The 24,490-nt window shown below is 42.8% G+C and overlaps 1 protein-coding gene across 1 annotated transcript in view; it reads left to right on the forward strand.

The window, feature by feature from the left end:
* The window catches only part of CRMP1 (collapsin response mediator protein 1), a 57,240-nt gene that overhangs the window by 12,053 nt on the left and 20,697 nt on the right, over positions 1-24,490 (forward strand). The window contains exons 2-8 of the mRNA XM_088131266.1: positions 356-444; positions 5,900-6,084; positions 9,885-10,049; positions 11,620-11,681; positions 13,964-14,044; positions 16,830-16,898; positions 21,247-21,367. Coding sequence (XP_087987392.1) covers positions 356-444; positions 5,900-6,084; positions 9,885-10,049; positions 11,620-11,681; positions 13,964-14,044; positions 16,830-16,898; positions 21,247-21,367 — 772 coding nt within the window. The remainder of the gene's footprint in view (positions 1-355; positions 445-5,899; positions 6,085-9,884; positions 10,050-11,619; positions 11,682-13,963; positions 14,045-16,829; positions 16,899-21,246; positions 21,368-24,490) is intronic.

Below are 24,490 nucleotides of genomic sequence, written 5' to 3' on the forward strand. Positions count from 1 at the left end.
AGTGAAGAAGAACTGAATGGTCATCTCTGAATTCACCCACCACCCTACACTCCTTGGTACCAAGGAACCGCACTATTTCTTCCCAGATCCACTCTGTCAATTCAGGAACTGAAGGGCTTCACCTCAGGAGCCATGTTTAGGTATCTGGTGTGCCTGAGGGGCAGGGCTGCTTCTACTCCACAATTCTGTAAACTCTGGCAGGTCCTGAATGCAGCTCTGCCCATGGAGAAGACCTCTCAGAAGACTCCAGGATGGGTAAGTAACCCCTTCTTTTAGACACTGAAGTTATGTTATAAACTGTATGATCTAATTCTTTGAATTTTACCCTCACTGTTTCTGTTTTTTGCCCACTCAGAGTGATTGCTTACTCATTAAAGATGGACGAATTATCAACGATGACCACTCCTTCTATGCAGATGTGTACGTGGAAGATGGACTTATAAAGTTAGTTTCAAAACACTGAAATTTCTTTGTACATTCAGTGATACAAGAGATGGAGCCTAGGATGTTCTGGCTTATTTGATTTAATAAGCTTCAATACCTTGAATTAAAAAATGATATACAGAGAGAGGCAAAAAGCAGAAAGTGATAAGGTTAAATTATTATAATCTGAATTGCAAGGATTATAGCATGAACTATCACACAGAGAATAATGCTTATTGCATTTTAAAATGCTGTTTGTTTGATACATTATGTCTCACCTCTTCTGCAAAGGGAAATTGCACTAAAGTCTTGGAGATCTAATTCACAACATTGGAAGAGTTAGGCTGATGAGTCTTTACCATACAATTTGGAATATTTTTGCTTGGCAGTTTTTCCTTAGCAACAGTGATTTGTGGAACAGCAAAATTGGTAAACCAATTAGCATTCAGAAATGCAAATCAGTTTAGTTTAGAAAGCAACTTCTGCTGACTTTAACTTGATTTAGAAAGCTTCTTGTTTTTATCATTTGTGATACCAGATTCCTAATGATTTGACACAACTACATTTAGTAAATGTTGCAAGTTGTCTGTTGAATCTTTAGTGATACAAGATTTTTTTTTTAACTTAGAAAATGTACATGGCTGTCCATCTTAAATGAATATCTCTTGGTGGCTAACAACAATACGTGAAAGAAAAGCACTATGAAACAAGACAAAAGTGTAATTAAATTAACTGGATAAGTGGACTGTTAGGACTGGGCCTAAAAGTTTTACTGTATTTACCACAAGGGAAGGGAGCCTTGAATTTAAGACCATCCTCCAAGAGAAGGTAGAAAAATTAATCTGCTTTTTGTGCTGTATTCCCAGACAGCTCTTCGATTTCCCCATTTGGGGGGAAAACAATAGTCTTCCTTTCAGTGACCAAGGCAGCTTCTGCCTCTCGCTTCTGCGCCGAAGCCCCACTCAGGCATCAGAAATGCCCCAGGAAGAGAACATGCTGGGCATGCCTTGATCATTCTGCCCCAGGACCCAGGGGCGAGGGCATTGCAGGGGTGACCCTGGCCAACTGGGGTGCAAGGGTGCAGCTCAACCAGAGGCCGGTGCAGAGCTGTGAGGTAAAGAGGGAGATGGATTGACTAGCACACAATAGCTGCCAATTCATCTAGGACGCCCTTGAATAGTTAGCATTTTAGGAGAACTGCAGTAAAGTTCTGTAATGTATCCGGCCACTTAAGCCCCGTTGGGCATCACAGCTGGTAGGTCACATGACACCTCCCCCCACCCTCCACGGCATCCTTAGGGCATCCCACGTGCAGGGGCCCAGCTTGTTTGGGTAAAGAAGGTGCTTGAAGCTTGCAGAGGCATCCGTTGCAGCCAGCCCGAGGACCGCCCTAGTCAGCCCCTTCCCTGTGACCCTTTTGAGAAGGAGGCAGCCGAGTTCCGGACCTAGGAAAGCTGCGGTTGCACATCTCTTTTGCACCTCTGGGGACCTTGGAGCTCAGTGGCAGCAGCCCTTGAGGCAGTTGCAACTAAATAATTTGCAGGAGGTGAAGTATTAAGCATTAACTTGCACCAGGGCTCCTTTTTAATCAGCTAGGAGGGAGCCAAGCTATCTCTCTCCCGATGTTTCACTTCCCAAGTCAGTGGGTCTGATTGGCATACTTCTGTTGTAGTAGAAGTAGTGGCAGTAAATTTATCATGTGCCTATAACTAACCATAGCACAGACACCACAGTGCAGGCTCTGAATTAGAAACAGCAGTTCATACTGTAATATATAATAAAACAACTGTAAAATCAGAATATGAAATAAGAATTCTCCAGACTAAAGGTCCCACGACATATTAAAAAAAAACCAAACTCAACATCTGTACAGTCAAATTAAAAGTATTTGCTGATGTTTTGTTTTTGTTTGTTTGCATTTATAGCACCTCAGTTTTGACCAAGCCTCATGACTCTCTCTTTGCCTGCTCACAGAACAGATTTGTCTCCTCTGTGTTCTTTAGGGATCTGATGCCCTGAGAGGTCCTTTTTCCCTCCTGAATGCCCAGGGTATATTTCACCTGCCAGAGCCTCCAAGCTGTTTTTGCATTTCCCCAGCCCAGAATATTTTCTGCACCTCTTTGTTACTCTCATCTAGTGCTTTTAGTCTCTCTTCATCTGTCTTCCTTTGGAGGGAGAGCAGGGTGTTGCTTCCGGGGCCTGTTCTCTTGTTCATGTCAGGGATATTAACTTCAAAGGTGGTTCCATGATGGTCAGTGATTTGTGTCATGGCATCATTATGTTCTATTTATTGATTGATGTGGTGTGATTTGTATCCCACCTTTTAGTCAGGAGCTCAAGGTGGTGGCCAGTGTACCCCCTCCTCTAATTTTATCCCCACAGCAACATTCTTACGAAGTAAGTGAGTGTAATGGTATGTGGGAATGACCTTGGGAGACGGGGGGAAGAGATGCTGCCTAGGGAACAATCAGATAAGAGCGGGGGGACCCTGCAACTGCATAACGGGAAAAGAAAGAAGCTTAGAAAGGATCCACCTTCACTTATCAGGCTGTAAAAAGAGACGGCGGGAGATTTGTACTTTCAGACTTGCAAGATTGATGTCAGTGTCCAAGGTAGACCAGACAGGAAACACAACAAGGTGGCTAATTCTACTTCATTGTAAGGCTACGTTAACAGAATCTCAAGGTCCTTCCCACATACCATTACAGTGGGGCTGCGAGACAATGGCCGGTCCTACACAGTACAGGTCACCCCTTCAGCTCAGGAAACAGACTCCATGGGAAGTTCAGAACTACACTTTATTGAGATAGACGGGCTCCTCCCTGGTTCACTGGGATGAAAGCGGGAGGGGGGCAAAGTGCAATCAGGCTTGCAAGATTCTGTTGTTATAGCTTGAGTCTCTTCCAAATACTGTCTTGCTTCCCAGGATTTAAGAAATGTTTCAGCCTCTTTGCTTATATAACGGTTCCTGCCTATTTCCCTCAAGGTCATCTCCCTGATTCTCTACAGTGAATTTCCACTGCAAAGGGTGGACTTGAACTAGGATTGCCCCCATCTAGTCCAGTAGCCTAACTATTTTAATGCACTGAACTTTGTTTTTCCATTTATTTGCTGGCATGGTTAGCATTTTTGAAGCCATTTCACAAAGGTGCAGTAGCTGCTCCTTGATAGAACTAGGGCAGTACAGGGTCCCACCAAGGAATGGATTTGGGTTCCAGATCTGGTCAGGAAAAATGGAGTTCCCTTTTTGCTGGAAGGAGTCTTCCGGCCATGTTTTTAAAAAGCTGTCCTTTCAGGATGTGTATTTCTCTCTTGTCTTCTGTTAGGGAGAATTGACAGGGGCTGGCTGGTGATTGCGGGTCTTCCCGCTGCCCCTCGGGAAAAGGATTGCAGGGAAACCAGGCGGCGGCGATGGCGGCGGCTGTTGCTGCTTTGTTTCTGCCTCCTTCTGAATGAAACCGTCCTGGAGGAGTTGATGTATCTGTTAGATTTGTGTCCTGCATTTTGTGCTGCAGCTCAAGGCAGCGTGCCTGTTGCTCGCTCTCCTATGCCTCCTCCCAGGAGCAACTTTGCGGGCTGAGAAGGAGCGACTGGCCCAACGTTCCCCAGGGAGCTTCCATGGCTGAGGGGCAACTAGAAACTGGGTCTCTCCATTCTTAGTCCAGGACCTTCATTGTTTCACCGGGGCTCTTGGCTGAAAAAGAAGGACTGGCCCAAAGTCATAAGGGAGATGCCATGGCTAAGAGGGGACTAGAACCCGGGTCTCCCTGCTCCCAGTCCAACACCTTCCCCACTAGTCTACCCTGGCTCTCTAAAGATGGAGCCTGCCTGGGATCTTCCATCACGGAGCTGGGCCTTATTGTACCAACTCTCCATGGCATAGGAACAGACTGGTCCTGCGCAGAAGGAGGGTGGGAGGCCAGCAAGGAGGTAGGAATTCCTCTTCTGATGCAACATCTTGATCTCTCAGGATTGTTCCTTCTGGTGACAGGACCTTCAGTGTTTCTAAGGCCTGGTCCGTACTCATCTGCAATGCTCCAAACTCTACATGCTCTTTTAACACCAGCAGAGTGACTGAAATCCATCCTGTTCTACCTGTCTCTGATCTCTCTGGCTGGCTCTCTAGTATTCAGCCAATGCCCAACTGTGTCTCTTCCCCCCGCCCCCCATTCCTATGATCTCATCATCCATGTAAGATACTCAGTTGGCATGACCTATGATGGTTATATTCCAAGAATCGTGTTTAGTTGATGGTGTATCGATCACCTCTCTGTTGCCATGTTTGATACAAGATGAGGGGGCTGGGTTCCCCGTTCTGATGTGAGCATCATAGGGCTTTAGAGGGACAAATAGGGATGGAGATGTGCAGAGGTTTTGAATCATCTTATATAAATGACACTTTCTTCCAAATTGCTCCAATCTGTCTTGGAATTAAGACTATCTTGAAACTGACAGACAACTGTAATAAATAGTTTTATACATCAGCATCTGTATATTCCAGAATTTGCTGGTTGGATCCTAAAGGCTTACATGTTTATTTTAAGAATATTCACAGTAATTTTACATTCCATGAGGTAGCTTATAGGAGAGTTATATTTCTAAATCAGCAACCCAGTTAAACTTTACAAAGATGCGAATAATTTTTGTTATTCCTCCAACATTTGCCTTCGTGCTCTTAGATTGAATGTTTCAGGACTACATCAAAAATATGTCCTAATTGTAGTACTAGGAATTATGACAGTAATGTGAGAAACTACAAGGAATCTTAGTGCTCCACAAGTGCATTAAATTACGGATTGTTGAGCTTTTGTTCACAGGAGCTGTTCACTTTTATTTTGCTGATTCCTTGAGGTTCGCAAATTGGAGCTGGGTACATACTTGTGTCTTCGGAGGACCACCATTAAAATGAAAGAACGGGATGCCTTTGTTCATATGCTCCATCCCACCATTTGATCCCAGTAGTAAAGCTGGATTCATAGACTTTCTACATACAATCTAGTTTTCCCACAAACATTTTTTTGTTTTGTTTTACAAGCCTAAATTGGTAGATAGGGATAAGACACATGACTGTTGTTAATTTTGAAGTTTTTTGTTTTGTTTTTAAAAAAGCTTTCTATCAACAAAGGTTGATTACACCACTGAGAATCATTTATGATTGAAGTGGTCTATAAGCCTAAATAAGTACATAAGCAAGTACGTAAGTAAGTAAGTAAATAAACTTACTACCTGCCCCTAATTTAAGCAGCGTTCAGATTGGTTCTTGAGGCTGTGGGGCTTAATGCTTCGTTTGCAGAATTTGCAGTCTAAAAATACAGTGAGCTCTCTTGGGAATCAAGGTACTTTGTGATTTTTAGGGCAGAACCTAACTTTGTGAGGGTACAGGTGATTCTTTAAAGTAGAAATTTATAATTGAGATTTTTCAGGTTAGAAGCATTCCTAGATAAAAGAGTAAGCAATCCTTCTTTCTTTTTGTTAGACAAATTGGAGAGAATTTGATTGTTCCTGGAGGAGTGAAAACTATTGAGGCAAACGGCTTGATGATTATTCCAGGGGGTATTGACAGCAATACCTCTCTGCAGAAGTCCGTTCAAGGTTTAGCAGCAGTTGATGACTTCTATCAAGGGACGAAGGCTGCTCTGGCCGGAGGCACAACCACAGTCAGTAAGTATTGGAGCTCCATGCCTTTCTCCAGAAGAAGAAGCTGAGGTTAAATCTCTCTACAGTAATATTACAGACAATCTCAGTCTGTGTCAGACATTCTTAAGAGGGAAGAAAGAATATATTTTATTTCTGGTATAGATCACCCATGGTAATTTAGATATTGTTAATATCTTTCCTATTTTTTTGTGATTTCAGTAAACAGCTTCATAATTCACATTATTTTATCATTACAATAACATTAAGGACAGATTAGTAACATTAGTCTGACTAATGACCGAACATGGGTTAGAGCTGCTATTCATGCCTACTTAGTGGTGATAAGGGCAGTGAAGCGTCATTACTCCTCTACCCTTATTGTGTCCGCAGATAGCCGCCCCACAGCCCTGTTTCAGGTGACACGAGCCCTCCTGGGTAAGGATGGCTTGGAGAACCTTCTTCAGGGACACGCGGAGGAATTTTCCCGACATCTGTTGAATAAAATTGCTCGGATTTGTTCTCAGTTGGACGTTGGCTTTGCTGCAGCTCCAGTGGAGGTGACTAGGGAGGAGTCTTACCCTGTTATCTGGGAACTGTTTGAACCTGTTGGACCTGAGGAAGTGGACAGGGCCCTTGGAGCTGTGAGCTCAGCCACCTGCTCTTTAGATCCATGCCGCTCCTGGCTTGTGAAAGCAGCTCGGGGGGTGTTGTGCGAGTGGGTTCTAGCGATGGTTAATACATCTTTGAGTGAGGGGTTGTTCCCTCACCTCTTAAGAAGGCCTTGGTTCACCCCCTCCTCAAGAGGCCATCGCTAGACCCCACTATATTGGACAATGTTCATCCAGTATCTAACCTCCCCTTTTTGGGGAAGGCGATTGAGAAGGTGGTTGTGCAACAGCTTCAGAGGGCCTTGGATGAAGCGGATTATCTGGATTCCTTTCAGTCAGGATTCGGGCCTGGGTATGGGATGGAAACAGCAGCATTGGTTGCACTTTTGGATGATCTCTGGTGAGGGCGGGATGGGGGTTCTGCATCCATCCTTGGCCTACTTGACCTCTCAGCGGCTTTCGATACCATCAACCATGGTATCCTTCTGGATTGGTTCAGAGGATTGGGGGTGGGCGGCACTGTGTTGTGCTGGTTCACCTCCTTCCTCCGGGGCCAATTCCAGTTGGTGGTGGTTGGGGAGGAGAGATCCCACACTCGGCCCCTGTTATGTGGGGTACTGCAGGGTTTGGTGCTTTCCCCCCTCCTTTTTAACATCTACATGAGGCTGCTGGGTGAGCTCATCCGTCGCCATGGGGTGAGGTATCATCAGTATGCTGATGATACCCAACTATACTTCTCTGCCCCTAGAGAATTAAGTGATGCTGTGAATGTCTTATCCCAGTGCCTGGAGGCTGTGGGGGTCTGGATGGGGAACAACAGGCTTCAACTGAACCCTGGCAAGACTGAGTGGCTTTGGGTTTTGGGCCCTTCTGGTGCTAGGGCTATGCCATCTTTGGTACTGAATGATGTTGCACTGCCCCAGACAGACCCTGTGAGCAATCTGGGGGTCCTCCTGGACTCATGACTCCTGCCTGAAGAGCAGGTGGCAGTCGTGGCTAGGAGGGCCTTTGCACAGCTTCGTATTGTGTGCCAGTTGCACCCATTCCTAGATCAGAGGGACCTAATCACTATCACTTGTGCCCTAGTCACCTCCCATTTGGATTTCCGTAATGTACTCTACATGGGGCTGCCTTTGAAGAGTATCCGGAAGCTTCAGCTGGTGCAGAATGCAGCAGCGTAGGCAGTTGTGTGTGCCCCTAGAGCGGTACGTGTTACACCTCTGCTCCGCAAGCTGCACTGGTTGCCAGTTTGCTTCCAGGTCCAATTCAAGGTGCTAGTTTTGACCTTTAGAGCCCTTCGTGGCATGGGGCCAGGTTACCTATTCTTTTTAATTGTTGTACGCCGCCCAGAGTCACTTTGTGTGAGATGGGCAGCTGTATAAATATGATAGATAAATAAACAAACATCAAATAATGTGTTTCCGTCTTGAAGTGTTCATTCAGGAAGAGCAGGTCCATCTGTCTTTATCTGATATTCATCCATGTAATCACTCATTTGCCTCATTTGTTCTCTACATTTTAGGTGTGTGTGTATACCTAACAATAGAGTGTATTGAAACCCCCTCCCTGCAGTGAACTGGTTCACATAACATGTTAAGACATAATGTGGTTTGCTTGGCTTTAGCTGTATGACCCCAACCAATTCTGCCTTATTCAGTAAACCATGGTTATGTAAATCATGGCTTAAAGTGATGTGTAAACCCAGTCAGTCCATGAAGTGGTCCTAAGGAGGCATTTGAACATGAATCCTAGGCATGATTGCCTGCCCACAAGACATGAAGCATTTTTCTCAACTGTCATAAAATAAGATTATGAACAAATAGTGTATCTTTATTAGGGTTCATTCAACTATTGCACGTTGTTTTTAATGTGATGAAAATATGGAAATATGTATCCAAATATGTAGCTTTGGATCATTTTCCTCAATAAATAAATGAAGCAATATAATGTTTTTAGCTTTAATTTGTTTAACTGGGTTCTCTTTATCTAGTTTTAGGACTTGTATGGAGAACAGATCACGTTTTAGGTCCTATTTATGCAGAAATATTGAAAACTCCAAAGGGTTCACAGACTTTTAAGCACCGCTGTAGGTATGATGATGCTGAAGCAGGAGTGCCCTTGGGAGTAGCCTCCTCAGATAAAATGGGAGGGCTGCTGAGCCTCTGGAGGTAGACATAATTGGCATTCTTGGAGCCTCACAAGCTGCAAGCAGCGGGATTTACTGAAGAGACTACATGAGCTTAAACAAACTTTATCTGGAAGCAATACGATCACCAGGTGGATTACATCAGAGCCAGCTAAGTTATTCCACCAGCAAGAGTGGGTGGGGCATCAAATGACACTGTACGGGCTACTCAGACAATTTAATTAAACTCTTTCTTAACTGCCCACAACCCTCCATTGTTAGAAGATCTTCAAGTATGCATCATGCTTGATTTGACCGTGAGTTCCAGGAGGTCTTTGAACCAATATTTTAAGCTGTATAAGGAGAACCCAGTTTCTTGCTCAAGCTTTGAGTTATTGAACTGAAAGAACTATACAAGCAGCTGTTCACACACATACACACAAAGGGGAAAGCTATCAGAATATCATGGCAGAGCACGATAATGGCACCTATACAAAGCACCCAGCCATGTTTCGGAGGTGGTAGTTTGTCTGTTTCAAATACTATCTATTGTCCCTCTTCCCACAGACCTCTGGGTAGGTCACTTTTCCACTTCATGTGTGCAGACAGCCCCTGAGTGGATTTGGAGCTGGATAGCACCTCCGTAAAGACATAGTTACGCAGTCTAAACCAGGAAAAGACCTGTTTCACTTGCAGAGTTAAAGGCTGCAATTTGGACTGGTGGGTCCCAGCACTGGCTTCTCTTTGTAGAGCAGCTGTGGCAGGAGGGCTTTGCACAGGTTCATCTGGTGCAGTAGTTTGCTCTTTCCTAGAGCGGGAGGCCCTTCAGACAGCCATTAAGTGCCTTTGACCCCTGTTGAGTGAGGAGAAAATAATAATAAATTTTGCTAAGACCAAGGTCCTCATGTCCTCTAAACTTCCAGAACAGTGAATCTGGTGGCTAGGTGGTCATACCAATGAGTAGATCAAGATTTTCAAATATTTAGGAGTAATCTTTCAAGCCTCTGGAAACCAATTGCTCACCTAGATTATGTATTTCAAAATGTACAGAAATCAATATTAGCTATTCAAACGGGTGCTTCCCCTTGCAGTTGACCATGTCCTTCCAGAACCTGGCTCCAGTTTATTAACTTCATTTGCAAAGTGGAAAGAGGCAGCAGAGAGCAAATCTTGTTGCGATTACTCTCTCCATGTGGATATCACCGACTGGTATGATGGAATCCGGGAAGAACTCGAAAGTCTGGTGCAAGAGCAAGGTTTGTAATAAGAGCTTTGGGACAAAGCGAGGGGAGGAGGCTGTTGGGGAGTTTCCTGAATCCCAAATAACCAGGAAAACCAACCACTGAAGAATGCTTTGAAGTTGCTTTATTTCTGTGATCACAGGGGAGTTGGTGTCAGAAGACAAACATTTGCAAGTGGGCCAGCAACACTTTTATGGAGTTAGTTGCATCGTGTGATCTGTATTCCTTCCTTCCTATATGGCTTATTTTGAACAAGCAACCGTTGCTAATCAGTAACTGGCTGATTAGCGCACATGCACGCACGCGCGCACACACACACACACACACACACACACAATAACACCTTCACCTTGTTCTTGGACAAGTCTATTTATCTCATTGATGATTCTCTTCCCTTTGGGCATACTGTTAAGCATCTTATGTATTGTCGCAGTGGCTTTTAGCAAAATGTCTGCTCTGGAGGTCTCTCTACTTGACCTTGGCTATGAACATCTAATGATTTTGGGGTGCTGCAAGGCTGTTCAAAAATCATAAATGAATATGAACCAAGCCTTCGGTTGTTTTGCCTGTTTCCAGTGTGATTCAGTGGAATTAGCTCTTCTAGCCTGCAGTTCTCTTCTCAGGATCCAAATCCTGGGGAAGGATTGAGCTACGTCTCCGGGAACTCAATCTCAGCTTGTCTTCAGGCACAACTCCATAACTGTGGTACTGTTGATGCACTGCCTGGGCCAGGGGAGGTGCAGATTCTGCTGCCGGGTCTTGGAGGCCACGCAGCGTTCCCCTTACAGGATCTCCAGGGAGAGATGTTGGGAGGAGTGGGACAGTCTGAACATGGGGGTAAAACACAACTGCTCAATCAAAGGATTTATTTCAGTGTTTATGAGTAAGCAGAATGATCCAGAGCCAGAGATACTTCTTATATAAATTATTGTCAGAATCAAATGATGCATCTTTAAATATTGTAAGTGTTGTAACGCAGCACACCGATCTGCTCACATTGTTTGAAAATGTATAGAGATGGACAGTTGTGTTTTTTGTGTTTCATTGTGTTCATTGTGCTTCATTGTGTTAACACTAGATGGTGTTAAAATGTTTTTTCCCTTTTTCTTTTTCTGGTTGATGGCTGTAATAAAGACTTGTTCATTACGCATCCAGTCATTCATCCTGTGCCTTTCCTAACAGACCTTCCTGTTTCTTCCGCTGATCAAGAGCAATTAGCCCAAAGTTACCAGGGAGTTCCCATAGCTGGGGAGGGGTGTAAAACAGGCCCAGCCTCCTCAGGATTGGTTGCCTTTTTGTGAGTGGATGAGGTGGGAGTGTTGGCTTTGTGATTGGCTATGCTTACTAGGTAAATCTCTCTAGCGAGCCATTTTGTGAGTGTGCTCACTACACACGCCAGCATTTGGAGATATGCTGCCTAAAAAAAAATAGCCTATCCCTGGTGTGTGGAAAGTGAATTGTTAGTTTATTAGCCCTAAAATAAAAAAATCTCTCTATGTATGATTGGTTGAAATCTGTACTTATGATATCGGGTAGTTCTTAACCTCCTTTTATTGTGTGAATTAATTCATTTTTGTGTAAATAGGTATTAATTCTTTCCAAGTCTACATGGTCTACAAAGATCTTTACCAAATGACTGATTGCCAGGTATGTATTTTTTTTTCTTACGAGATCTCTAATCTCATAATCTGCCTGTTTTTTAACTAGGATGGAGTGGGGGGAATTTACCAACCATGTTCTATCTTTTATTCAGCTGATGCAATTTGCTTCTTCTCTTTTAGTTAGTGGGTTGAGCTGGGCCCCCATTTTATTCTGAATTGGAATTCTGCTCTCTGATTCAGATCATGTTCCAGGATTAGGGCAATTTTTACTGAGAATATAGACTTTATCAAATGCTTGGACTGTCATTTTCAGAATGATTGGCTTTCATCTGGACCAGCAAACCCTTCCCAAATTGCCAGGCCCTCAAGTGATGTCCAAAATGAGTGGGGCCAAGGCAGTTTAATTAAAATCTCATATTGTTAAGATTATTATCCTCTGGTTATATATTCAAAATTAAAATTTGGTGGTAATCAAATTTTCTCAAGGTTCCAGAGAACACACTTGGGACACTTGGAGGCTGTATAGAGCCCAGGGAATGTGTATCTATTTATTTAAAATATTTGTGTAGCCGCCCATCTTAAACAAAACTCTGGGTGGCTTACAACCAAGAATAAAAAAAATAAAACATATACATAATAAAAGCCAAAAACAATAAAACCAATAACCAGAAAACAGAAAAACCTGGCACTGCAGCCATACTCCCCCAATGCAACCCATGCATTCTCTCTCACTCTAACTCACCCTATCCCAATGCGTGGGAGAAGAGCCAGGTCTTACGTGCTTTCTTGAAGGTTAAGGGGTGGGGGGCTGTTGGATCTCAGGAGGGAGGGTGTTCCATGGGGCAGGGGCTACAATGGAAAAGGCACACTACTGAGGACCCACAAGATGTTTAAGGGAAGGCACCTGGAGTGTGCCCATCCTATCTGCTCTAGTAGGATGGACAGATACCTTCACAGAGAAGTGGTCCCACAGATAACCTGGTCTTATGTCATGTAGGGCTTTAAAGGTGATATGTAGCATCTTGTACGGCTTTAAATTTGATAACCAGCACTGGGTTGTACATTCTGCCTTGAGATCCTAAGGAAAATCTGGACATACTGAGAGTTCCGGTGTTTATAATGTATTTACTGATTTATTCCAATAGAGGCGAATATGTGTAGCTCAGGGTTGAACTGTGGAGTCCTTGGGGTTCTCTGAGCTTGGTTCTTTTCTTGCAAGAAAAGAATCAGGCTCAGAGAACCCCAAGGACTCCACTCATTTATTGAGTTACTATCCTCCTGGTGGTTTCAAACAACCAAAACAATTACAACATCCACGTAATAACATAACAAATAAAATGTCCATGGTAGTATTTAAATAAATTAATGTACTATGTATGACAATTATTTTAGGAGTTGCTGCTTTCTGATTATTATTATTTTGTGCCTTCAAGTCCGTGTTGACTCCTAGCGACTGCCTGGACAAGTCCCTGCAGTTTTCTTGGCAAGATTTCAGAAGTGGTTTGCCCTTGCCTCATTCCTAGGGCTGAGAGAGAGGGACTGGTCCAAGGTCACCAAGGCAGGACTAGAACTCATGAATTCCTGGTTTCCAGCTTAGCGCCTTAACCACTACACCAAACTGGGATCTCCTTTTTTAATTCTGGTTTTACTGGATGCTAACATCTTAAGCATGAAAAATGTTATAAATCAGAATTGGCATTTGAACTGGGCTTGGAAACAAACTTTGAGCTGGTGCAATTAATTAGCCCCTTGTTGTACTCCACTTAATATTTCCTGACCTGGAAAGACAGCCTGAGGTTCAGTGCATTTCCGAGCCCAGAGATTCACAGCACATCTGGCTTGAATAGTAAAGGGCTAAATCTGGGCACACTACACGTCTTTAAAAGTGTCACTCCACAGCTCATTGGGGTTCTTCTGCAGGAGAAGGATCACTTGGGGGGAGTGGGCTAGTAATGCGCAGGATCAAGGATATAGAAGGGGAATTGACTCTTTCCTTCCATGCTGGATCCCAAGACAAATATCTCTCTAAAGGATTTGATAGTATTGTTACTGATTAGTGCCAAACACACTTTTCACTTGAAGCTTCTGCTGACTTGAGTCAGTAGTGCCTCTAACCCAGGAGGGGAGACAGGAACGGAGGTTAGAAAAGCTCCCTACTCCCAGAAGGGACTTGATCCATTTTGCCAGTGAGGAGATAATGAATAGATGTGATGAAGTTTGCCTTTCTTGGATCTCATGTTATCTTAAACTGAGAGAATAGTAAACATGTAAAATCATCAACAGACTGCCATTCTTCTCATTCTTTTTCTCTCTGTGAATTGTATGTAGCTCTATGAAGCATTTACATTTCTGAAAAGTCTTGGAGCTGTTATCATGGTGCATGCGGAAAATGGGGATTTGATAGCTCAGGTGAGAAAGATCTCTTTCCTGTTTTCTCTTTCTTATCCTTTCTTAACTTGCTTGTTGTCTCGCTTGCTCTCTTTTTCTCTTTACAGTGATGTTGAAATGTATGGATTCCTACTGATGAAAACACAGTGGAAGGCTTATATGTGTCAGAAAGTTATGTTTGCTGCATTTCTTCTCATTGAGTATTGAAAGAAGAACAGAGCTATATTTAGAAGAGTCAGAGTTTTCTCCCCAGGTTAATGTATTACTCTTTATGAAAACTGAGGCTGCAGGGCCTGCCATCGTAAGAGCCACTGGCATAAAGTTGCACACGCAGAGGGGATGATAGGAGTAGGAACAGTCCAGGGCATGCATTAGTTACCACTTTTGAAAGAATGCTATGGAAAAAAGGAAGGAGTTGGACTTTCTTAGATATTTTTGCATGCAAGTAACATGATTGTGAGCCACCCAGAGTTGTTTCTTAAGATAGGCAGCCATGTAAGTCATTAACTCAATCAACACATAAAATCTATTTTGGTCTTTAAGAGCTAAATAAAAATTAAGAATGCATTACAAGCAGTCAGAAACCACGATGAGATGTAAGTTGGATTAAGAGCAGAGGACTGAGAATACCAAGTCCTTACACAAAGGATACTTTGAGTCCAGGGAAAGTGGAAAGAAACTCAAACCAACTTTGCCTTGATTTGTTAGGCACGGGTTGACTTACAGAGGAGCTTTGACGGCTTTCAATGTCAGCCCTTCATGGTAGGAAAGTTTAGGAAACAGAAATCTCTAGGAGTCTCGGAATGTACTTTAATGCAGCTAGGGAGTTGCCACAGAAACTTTAAGCCCTATCACAGCTCTTCTAGACTTCAAATGACGCCTAACACACATAAAAGTGAGTGACAAGACTGAAATAATTCAAGCCAGAGTTGGTTTGAATTATTTCAGTCTTGACACTCACTTTTATATTCACATACCATTTATATTCCTTATAGTCATATCTTATATTCAATCCACATTTATTCAACATCCATTCATTATTGATCCTGCATCATCGTCTTTTACCATATATACTTAAGTATCCTATTCCCACTGCAGTCAACTTATTTTTATGTTTCTCCTGACATACCCAGCCATTTTTACTTCTTTCCTTGCAACAGCCCACATACTACTGACTATCTTTATGTCAGCATTTGCATACCTTAACAGTTCTCTGTCTGTTCTCTTACCGTTTGAAAACACTTTACAGGATACATAAAGATGAGAGTCAGATAGATTGAGAAAGGATCAGGTTGTGTTGGAGTCCAGAGTAAGGAAAATAAATCAGTTGAATAATTGATTGTGTTGGATTTGGTGAAACAGAGGGTGGAGAGAGAAAGGATACGTTCAGAAGGATTGGGTGAAGAAGAAATCATGCATGAAATGGAAGAATACTGAGGTGGAGGAGAAGGAGAAAAAGGGGAATTGATTGAAGGAAAACATCAGAGGAGAGAAGAATAAGGATGGAATAGTGATATGTGGCATGGAGGGAGAGACTATTGATGTGAAAGTTAACGGAATGAAAAAGACTGGTGGAAAAATGGATGGAAATGGTTGGGATGGATTCAGTTGGATGTAAGAACTAGATCTAGCAAGGTCAGAATTGAGCAACCTGAAACGACGCTACTTCATTACATGGCACAGGTGGCAACCATACCCTCCAACCTGTTACACTGTGCAGGTGGGAGAAAGAGGTTGAAGGACTGATTGGTGATTCTGTTATAGAGTTTGGTAGTCACCACAGCTTTTGATATCATTATTCATACCATCTTACACGATCAGCTCCAGGGGTTGGGAATGGGTGGCACTGTGTTGGGGTGTTCACTTCCTTCCTCCAGGGCTGGCTCCAAATGACACTGCTCACTTTGCACAGGAGAGAGATGTTTATTTGATTGCTTGCATTATTTGTATTTATATTGGTTATGTTGATTGTATTAGTCAAAGCACTGTGATTAGAATGCCCTTCTGGTCAAAGGGAAATTTGTCAGTAGTTTCCTCCTCTCTCTCTTCCCTTTTCCTGTTTTACAGTGGAGATTCTCCTACTGTGCAAAAGCAAAAGCAGAATAGCACATTTTGAAGCCAGACTGTGTCCCTTTCTGCAGGCTCCAAAGCTTCAGGAAGATCCAGAATTAGTTTGGGTGACTTCAGAGGGAATCTCACATTTCCTTGCAAAACCTTTAACCTCTTGAAGTGGGCTGATTTGATTCAGGACTAGGCCACTGTAAATCTCAAAGTGGAATTTATTTATTTATTGGGTTCTATTCCAAGAGCACAAGACAGAGGTAGGTTGTGCTGGGAGGGAATGACTGGCCCAAAGTCTCCCAGTGAGTTTTCATGGTTGTGGATAACTTGAGTCTCCTCAGTCCTGGTCCAGCTCCTGAACTAATATACATGTTATAAAATAAATTTCTTTGGAGCTGCCATACAGCTTGGAATGGCTAATGTTTGCCTGTTACAACAGGTAGGAGAGTCTGTAGAAGTATTGGAGGTGAACTGACAGTCCAAGCTGTTTCTAGTCAGGTTCTTCTTCTGCTGGACCAAGGAAGCAGAAATTGGCAGAAAATACTATCTGGCCTCCTTGGTATGGAGGACAGCATGTAAATGTTTAAAATGACTGATAAATAAATGAAAGCAACATGTCCTAATTTTCCCAGGAAGCCACCACCTGGCTGCAGGACTGCTTACTGTGATTTGAGAATCTAAGTGGAGCCCTTCTCTCTCAGGGGTTAGGGCTACCCAGGAATGACCATGGCCTCTTCTGTTTCAGGAGCAAAAGCGGGTGCTTGCAATGGGAATAACAGGGCCAGAAGGACACGCTTTGAGCCGGCCTGAGGAGGTAAGGATTCCTCCATTTGGTTCCAAACATTCAGCAGAACTGGGTCCAAATGATTTTTTCCACAGTTGAGATGTAAAATGAAGCTTATGCTTGGTATTAAAATGTGTAGCTTTGTAATGAATCATTTGCGAGTCTTGCCATGAATTTCTGTGATGAACTTAATATCAGTCAAGAAAAGATAGCTTTATAAATATGTATTTCAGTACCATGTCCTATACAGGTAGGTTGTGATTAGTGCAAGTTTGAATAATGAGATATTCAATTTAGTGCGAATTGTAAATGGATAGGTCAGTTTAATGAGACCCAAAATTCAGTTAATAGGAGGCTAGCACATGGGCAGTTGTGGTTTTAGACAGCTAATCTTTGTGTGAAAAATGGAGAAAAGGAAGATTCCATCAGAGGAAAGCAGTAATGTGTAAGTAAAGGAGTTCACTCTCAGGGAATTGGAAGGTATCTTTCAAGCTGTAGAAGACATGAAGCAAAAAATTATGGATCCTGACCTTAACCTCGATTGAAGTATGCAAATTCACTGAGATGTTGATAAAGCACTCTGTGACTATCAGCATATGTATGAAGATTTAAAGAAAGAAAAAACAGTTCAGTCTATGCTGCTATTTTGAAAGACAGTAAAGATGTTTTCGTCAGTGTAAGCATACCTTTAGGAATTATATTTAGATTTTTTTTGTTTTTATTGTGCTTTCTATAACTACTCTGTGACTTTGTTAACCATAAATTTAAATTATAACTATATTCTTTTTATCCTTTACTGTAATATTTAATTAATATACATATAAAAAATTATGTTTATGGCCATCAAGCTGGAACCAGTTACCATATTTTCCATAGTAATATCACTTCAAATAGTGTGAATTTAAATAATGCAACCATTTTGTGGGATTCATTAACTGCACTAATTGAGATCTACCTGTATTGTCTAAAATGCCAGGTTAATATATTATATAGCTCAATTTTCTGTGTAAAATATTTTCAACTCGCCACACTTTCTCCAAGCTGAACTGTAGCACAAGAAGCCAGGTTCCTCAGATCTCATCTTGGGAGTGCAGTGGAAATGCAGCCTCCTTTCCTTGGGAGGAATTGTCTGTGCTACCCTGTTACAGTTAGAAAGTAGTGCCCTGTGGTAGTGAAAGAAGCTGCCATTGCTTGGTATCTTTCTTGGCAGAAGCTAGGTGGTCCAGTTCTCACCAAGTCCCCCTCCGTTTGCCCTGGTGAACTTGCTAGAGGAAAAAGAAGGAAAGGGCTTACTTAGAAGTCAAGGCTCAATCCCTATCTTGCTCTAGAGCAGGCCTGCACAACATATGGCCTGTGGGCTGCATGCAGCCTGCCAAGCAGGCTCGTGTGGCCTGATGTTTTTTAAAAAGTAGTAACGTTACAGCTGCTGCCACCCCAAAAGACATGCGGAGCGTCTCCAAGCCTCGCTGGTGCCACCAATTCCAGCGCTTCTGCCACTCTGCTAGTTGTGGAACAGCTGATTGGCCCTCCAGGTATTTCTTTGTGGCTGTGGCTGGTTCTTTTTTTGGAACCACCAATAGCCAGATAGACCCCGTCTCAATAGACAGAGAGCACTGGAAATCTGGACAATGGATCGGGTTTTTGATTCTCCCCTCAGTGAATGGGGGGGGGGAGACATTTTAAAAAGGAAAGCTTTTAGAAATGAATCTTAATCATAAAACTGTTTTCTGTTTTAACCTTCTATGTTCCATAAGCTCTTTACAGCATTTACACTATATTCTCCTATCTTTCTATTCTATATCTGTAATATATTTGTTTACGGCTGACTTCTGGGTCTTAATCCTTGTACTCTGTATCTCTACGGTCACTCCGTACGGAGCTAAAACTCCTTTTCCTACAGAGTTTGATTGGTCTTTTATCTTTTTTAGTTTCTGCTTTCTATTTCTTTTCCATCCACGTTTTGGCTTTCCTTCGCCTTTTCTGCTGGCTCCTTCACGGCTGGGCGTCTCGACTCTCCTCCTCTTCTTCCGACTCTCTCAGCTCCGTTGGAGGGAAACGGCCAGAGGAACTTTTCCCTCACGCAGCTCTGAGGGAAGGAGAAAACGCCCCTCTCCCCCCAGTTTTGTCAGCGCTGCCTCTTTTCCTGTGCCTCCCCTCATCCGGGCAGCCCATCTTTTAGCTTGCCTCTTTATCTGACTCCGGCTCTTTTTATTCCGCCCCTTCCTCGGGAGGCCTGCGGAGGCAGGGCTCCATCTTGCCTCCCTCCTTCTCGCCCCCTGCCGGCGCTGCTGTTTGATTGGCCGCTGGGTTGTCCTGGCGACAGAGGCGGGCCAAGAAGGGAGCGGGAGGGAGGCGGGCGGGGGCTTATCGTGGCTCCTTCCACAGCGGGCCGGGACGCCGTTCAGTCCCGTCAGCGAGTTGCGCGGGCCGCTCTCGGGAGGCGGCTGCCGCGACTTACGCGGCCCTGAGTGCGGTGGGAAACGGTCGCCTCTTCTTGCCCTTCTTGGGGGCTGGGTGGGAGCCCCCGCCCGCCCCTCTTCGGGCGCTGCCGTATCTTGCTGGGGGCCGTCAGGACTTGTACGGCCTTCCAGGGGACTCTGGAGGGTCGCTGGCTGGTCTCCGGAAGCCCAGCTGCCCTCTGCGTCCGTCGGGGAGGGACCGGCTGGCCGGCTGCGCTCGCCGCTGCCGGGAAAGGGTGGCGCTCTGGTTGCCTCCATCTGTTTTGCCAACGTGCCAGCCCCCCAAATCAGCGCTCTCTTGCTCTGGGCCAGGCTGGCAGTGGGAACCAGAGATCCATCTGCCAATGGGAGATGATTGCGCTGATCAACTGGCTGGCAGGGGAGGTTGGCAGCGTTTTGTGCCAGGGGCCAAAGGCAGCGTGCGCATCTGTGCCCTCTGGTCTCTTCCCTCCCGCCCCATCAGCAGACCCAGAACAGGAAGCAGGTGCCCAGCAGCCAGGATTTCAAGTACTGTATTGTACATACCGACGCATAGGCTTTTATTGCACGAGTACACTGAAACTCTCACATTTTTATAACAGCAGCACACAAATTAAGCACAAAACAAAGCAAATTGAGACAACAAAATGGCTGATGGTGATATTATTGATATTAATATCTAATATTAGTATCAGGCACATGTACTAACAGGATGCAACTGAAAAATTGATTCAGTGTTGTGGACCAAAACAGGAGTGGGAAGAAAGAAAGTGTCACTGTTTATACAATTCATTTTTAACAAGTTGCAAGATAAACTTTAGAAACAGCCGGATAATCTGAATGTAACTTCTTTAGGAATGATTAGGAATAAGTGACATCAGATGGGAAAAGGAAGGTAAGGCAAAGACTGTAAAAAGCTTTAGGAAGGAAGGAAGGAAGGATCAGTTCCCAAAACTAGAAAGGTAAAGGAAGCTGGAGGAATACTCACTGCAACATGAAATCCACATTCCTCCCAAGGCAGCCTCTTTAAACACAGTTACTCGCTTACCTTACAAGAGCGGGCAGTCACCTGCAATAGTCAACATCCTTCTCTCAAAGCCCCGTGACTGGAGAGCACCACATGGCCTGTTCCTATGAGGGGGAGGTAGATTTTCCCCTGCTGTGGCATTTTGTGGAGAATTTTAAGCTCAATTCCTGCTTATCTTAGTATGTCAAATGATATATAAACCAAAGTGTTTTGCTTGGGAATGAAGAGGACCCGGCTCAGTTCAGTTCAGATCACAAGGGATGTGCTTCACTGCTTCTAGCTACAGCTGTTATTATATGATCATCCTGTCGGAGAGACAGAATTTTGTGATAAGGGTGGTCCAGATGCAGCTGTTTTCTGTTTCTAAACTGGTGGCCTCCCACACAACTTCTCTCCTTTTCCTAATAAAAAAGAAAAAGAAAGAAAGAAGGAAAAAAGGCCCCAGGCTAGAAACCAGGAAACTCTGATTTCCAGTCTCGCCTTAGGCAGGAAAGCCGGCTGGGTGACTTTGGGCCAGTCCCTCTCTCTCAGCCCAACTCGCCTCACAGGGTGGTGGTTGTGGGGAAAATAGGAGGAGGAAGTATTACAGTTTGTTCGCTGCCTTGAGTTATTTATAAAAAATAATAAAGGCGGGATAAAAAAATCTAAATAAAATCTCACATGGTTTAGTAGTGATGGGATCTGTCAATCTAGAAATACTCTGAGCCACACTGTGAGATACTGTCTTGAGCAATACTTTATTTAGTTTGGAGTAACTACAAAGAAGATAATTAAAATGTAAAAAAGTCAAACATTGTAGATAGAAGTGTTGGTAGTGGTGAAAAGGGCTTATTAGTAGAGGTGGAGAGAAAGATGTGAAAGTTCTTCAAAGAAATGCATTGATGCATTGACTTCCTTTGTTTTTGTCTTTCAGCTTGAAGCAGAAGCTGTATTCCGGGCTATCACTATAGCTAGTCGGATCAACTGTCCCGTCTATATCACCAAGGTTATGAGTAAGAGTGCTGCTGATGTAATCTCACTGGCTAGAAAGAAAGGTACAGGACTGTCTTTTCTTGATGAATGTGTATATTTCTCTTTCACACACATAATCTTAAATTAAAATGACATGGCAGGAATTAGCAATTAAATTGGTAATATAGTTTTCTGTACACAAAAACCAATGGGATTACAGACAGTGGTTTTCATGCCAGATTAGGACAGAATCATTGGCCAGATATGCAAAATACCATTGACATGTGCCTGATGAGGAAGTTTATTATTCTTTGCACAAATCATATTTGAGAATAGATATGTGCTAGATTTCCAACTCATTGTTAAGTAAGCTTTTTGATGTGGAGGTGGCACTGTCAAAATACTCAAATTATAACCCAATATTTGTAAGATTCAGTAGAGAAATTCCTAGAGAAAACTGGTGGAGATGTAATGAACATCTCCACCTATTATTCCACCTCCTCCAGCTACTATTACAAGACAATATTAAATTGAAGTGTCAGCAGGAACTGAAGAGTTTCTTCCAAACCAACTTAACTTCTGAAGCTTCCTTTCCTACAGGATGAGAGGCTAGTAAAGCATTTATGAGAGGGTTGTTTATCTCATCGGCATCAAATAGAAAACCATGCAAAAGTACAGGTAGTCCTTGCTTAATGACCATTCGTTCAGCAACTGTTCTAAGTTATGAATGTGCTGAAAAAAGTGACTTATGACTGATGCCCAAAGTTACGGCCGTTGCAACATCCCTGTGGTCACGTGATACAAATTTGGGCACTTGTCTGCCCACGCACACTTACAACTGCAGGAGTGCTTCAACTCCTCCCACCTGCCTATCTCCCCCCCTTCTATACCCTCTTGGCCCCTTGCCTCCCTGTGCTCTGCTGCCCTAGCTCACCTTCACCGTCTTCTTGCTCCAAAAAGCCCCTTTGCAAAAAGGTCTGGGCTGGGCTGAGAAGTTGAGAAGGTGGGGGTATATGCGTATTGGATAGAAATCTTATTGGTGGCTCTTGGAGATGACCTTTGATGGAATGGGGATAGAGGGAGAAGAAGACTTGTTGGTGCTCCCTCCATCAGAGGAATGACATCTCGAAGGACCCCTTAGTTGAGCCTTTCTTTTTTTTATTTATGTATATTTATTAAGGATTTTACATATAGTAAAAGTCAAATCTAAAAAAAAAGAAAAGAAGAAAAAAAGAAAAAAGTACAAGAAAAGGAAAAAAAGGAAACTAAAGTTATGAAATATGACTTCCAACCTTCTCTTTAACATATATTAACAAACCCATTTTCTCCCCTCCCTCTGTCAGAGTCTGCACACTCATCCCCAAAGTTCAGTAAATCCTCTGGAGTCTAATTAGTTCCATTAAAGATTTCTTTATTGAGAGAAAATGCACAGCATCTATCAGTTGTTGAGTCTAAGCCTTGGTAAGCAAAACCCTTCCTTTTAACCCCTTTTCACCCCCCCTTCTACTTTCTTTTCCCACTTGAAATTCCTCGCGTCTTTCTCCTGGTCTCACGGTTGCTTGACCTTGTTGGTGCCTCTGCAGAGATAACGGTACACCTGGCTTTGCTTCCTCCCCCCTCTCTCCTGACTTTGATGGCAGGAACCAGCAAGCAGGCCTCCAATTAACAATTATAACATTTAACCCTGTCAGCTATGCATCACTAGTCTACATTTAATTAAGCTTTGATTTCTAGCTTGCGCAGATCCTGACACCCTCTTAACTATTCCAGAAATCCCTTCAATCCCTTATTTAATTCTCATATTTTTAATCCTTAAATCCTTAATGCATCATTTCACTTTTTTCTTCTTTTAGCAAAAAGTCCATAAAAGATTTTCAGTTCTTTAAAAAGGCACATGTTGTTTTCTCCCTGACCAAACAGGTCAGTTTTGCCATTTCTGCCAATTCTGATATTTTTACAATCCAGCCTTCCACTGTGGGAATCTCAGTATTCCTCCATTGTTGTGCATATAATAAACTTGCTCCCATTCTGTATACATAATTAATCTTCCATGAGTTTCCTAGTTCACTATACATAAGTCCCAATAAAAAAGTTCTGGTTTCTTTGCAATGTTAACCTTTGAAATTCTTTGTATCATTGTATGTGTTTGTATCCAAAATTTCTTGGCTGTTTCACAAGTCCACCATGCATAGTAAAATACCTCTTCGTGCTTTTCACATTTCCAACATGGACTTGAGGTACCTTTATACAGTTTTGATGTACCAACGGTACATCATTTTATAAACATTTTCTCTTAGATTATAACATAATGTCAGTTTTATCTCATTTACCCACATTCTTTCCCATGTATCCATCTGTATATTATAGCCAAAATTGGTAGCCCATTTTATTATACAATCCTTAACTTCAGTTTCAAATCTTAACAAAAGTTTATACATTTTTGCAATTATATGTTCATCGTTTGTACATAGTTCATTTTCAAATTCTGGTTTATGTTTTTCAATTCCAATTACTCTCTTGTTTCTATTAAATCTTTCTCTTAGTTGTGCATATGAAAACCACTGAAAACTGTATCCCTCTGCAGTCAGTTGTTCTCTTGACTTCATCCCAAGTTGTCCATCTTCCTGTGTTAATACATCTTGATATGTTGGTCATTTCTCTCTGCCTGTTTCTCTTCTGTAAAATGCTTCCTGTGCTGAAACCAATAAAGGTATTATTTTTGGGCACATCCTGAAAATGATCTGGGTTTGTATTTGTTTCATGTTCTTAGTATGGCACTTCTCACATAATGATTTTTAAAATCCACATTAACTTTATCTTACCATAAGAATCCATGCCAACCAAACCTTAACTTTTGTTCTTCCAGTTATTTTTATACAAATAGCATTCTTCTATTTCTCAGCAACAACCTCTCTTTCATCCAAATTAAACAGCAGGCTGCGAAATACAACTTAAAGTCAGGGAAACCTAGTCCCCCTCTATCCTTTGCATTATACTTAACTCGTGGCTTCTTACCTTTGCCATTGTTTAAATGGTGCATCATTTTTCAAAGCTGGTACTGTTTGAAACAAAACATCATTCTAGGCAATACATTCATTCTTATCACAGAGATTCCTCCAAACAATGACAGTTGAGCCTTTCTAGTGTTTCTACTCTAAGTTATATTTTGTATCACTCAGTTGTTGCACATGCCCTCTCTTAGGTTG

The sequence above is a fragment of the Python bivittatus genome, unplaced genomic scaffold, assembly GCF_059951505.1.
Source record: "Python bivittatus isolate LINGU-HERP-01145 unplaced genomic scaffold, Pbiv_v1 ctg000970_np1212, whole genome shotgun sequence".
Classification (NCBI taxonomy): domain Eukaryota; kingdom Metazoa; phylum Chordata; class Lepidosauria; order Squamata; family Pythonidae; genus Python; species Python bivittatus.